This window comes from Acanthisitta chloris, unplaced genomic scaffold (genome assembly GCF_000695815.1).
Source record: "Acanthisitta chloris isolate BGI_N310 unplaced genomic scaffold, ASM69581v1 scaffold16101, whole genome shotgun sequence".
NCBI lineage: Eukaryota > Metazoa > Chordata > Aves > Passeriformes > Acanthisittidae > Acanthisitta > Acanthisitta chloris.
This window is the reverse complement of record NW_008657774.1, coordinates 6,335-7,651: the sequence shown is the minus strand read 5'-3', so window position 1 is coordinate 7,651 and position 1,317 is coordinate 6,335. Positions and strand designations below refer to the sequence as shown.

Sequence of the window (1,317 nt, the reverse complement as noted above, 5' to 3'; positions counted from 1 at the left end):
TGCACAGCACAGGGATGTGATGCTGAGGGATGGGCAGAGGGCTGTGATGCTGAGGGATGGGCACAGGGATGTGTTCCTGAGGTACGAGGGATGTGATGTGATGCTGAGGTTTGGTGCAATGGACACTCTGCTCTAGGGATGGCTTCAAAGAATTTTTTGGTCAGCTGCATAAGAACAACATCCCCCTGTTCATCTTCTCTGCTGGTGTTGGTGACATCCTCGAAGAGATTATCCGTCAGGCCAACGTCTTCTTCTCCAACGTCAACGTGGTGTCCAACTACATGGACTTCGATGATGACGTGAGTTTCTGCACCACATCTGTGTGGTGAGTGTGTGAGGGGAGAGCTGTGGGGCTGGGACACGTGTACCAGCAGCACCACCCAGTTAAGAGCTGTCTGTCTGTCTGTCTGTCCTGCATGCTCAGGGAGTCCTCACACACTTCAAGGCACCTCTCATCCACACCTACAACAAGAACAACAGTGTGCTGCAGGGCACGGAGTACTTCCAGCAGCTGAGCACGAGGACGAGCATCATCCTGCTGGGGGACTCCATGGGTGACCTGACGATGGCAGATGGTGTTCCCAGCGTGGAGAACATCCTCAAGATTGGCTTTCTCAATGACAAGGTGGGTGTGAGGAGCAGTGTTATGCTGCCCTGCCAGCCTAGGGGCAGCAGGGAGAGGCAGGGTGTGCCCCAGTGATTTGGGGGTGTGAGAGATTAGCATGAGCTCCTGTGGAGTGTGTGGAGGGATCTGGGGGTGTGCAGAGCTCCTGCTGTGTCTGGGGCACTGCCAGGGTGCTTATTGACCCCATTTTTGGAGTGAGGGCTGTGAGTTCAGCATCTTCACCCTCTGCTGGTGCTCATGGTCCTCCCTCTCCTCCCCACCCTGTCCTGGGGCTGTGCTGCAGGTGGAGGAGCGGAGGGGGAAGTACCTGGATTCCTATGACATTGTGCTGGAGAGTGATGAGACGCTGGACGTGGTCAACGGGATCCTGCGGTACATCCTCACTGAGACATGAGCTGGGGACACGTCCCAGCTGCAGTCCCACAGCAGGCACCAGGCAGGGAATGTCCTTCCTGTGCCAGAGCTGGGAGGATCTGCTGGTACTCACTAACCCCTCAGCTAGCCCTGGAGCAGGAGAGGTGAGATGGAAGAAGCTTCTTCATTCACTTTACCTCAACTCTGCCTGACTCTACTGCTTCCCACTCGAACTGACTTCATCCCACTCGGACTTCATCTCACTGGGGCTTCATCCTGTGCTCAGACTGACTTGGACTTCATCCCCATCACCTGCTGAGACCATGACAAACCATTCC

General features: G+C 55.7%; 1 protein-coding gene across 1 annotated transcript in view; it reads left to right on the top strand.

The window, feature by feature from the left end:
• NT5C3B (5'-nucleotidase, cytosolic IIIB) overlaps positions 1-1,019 on the top strand; it is a gene marked incomplete at its 5' end in the record, with an annotated part of 2,609 nt that extends 1,590 nt beyond the window's left edge. The window contains 3 exons of the mRNA XM_009084861.1: positions 137-299; positions 425-625; positions 909-1,019. Of these exons, the coding sequence (XP_009083109.1) occupies positions 137-299; positions 425-625; positions 909-1,019 (475 nt within the window). The remainder of the gene's footprint in view (positions 1-136; positions 300-424; positions 626-908) is intronic.
• Positions 1,020-1,317: the final 298 nt, after the last annotated feature.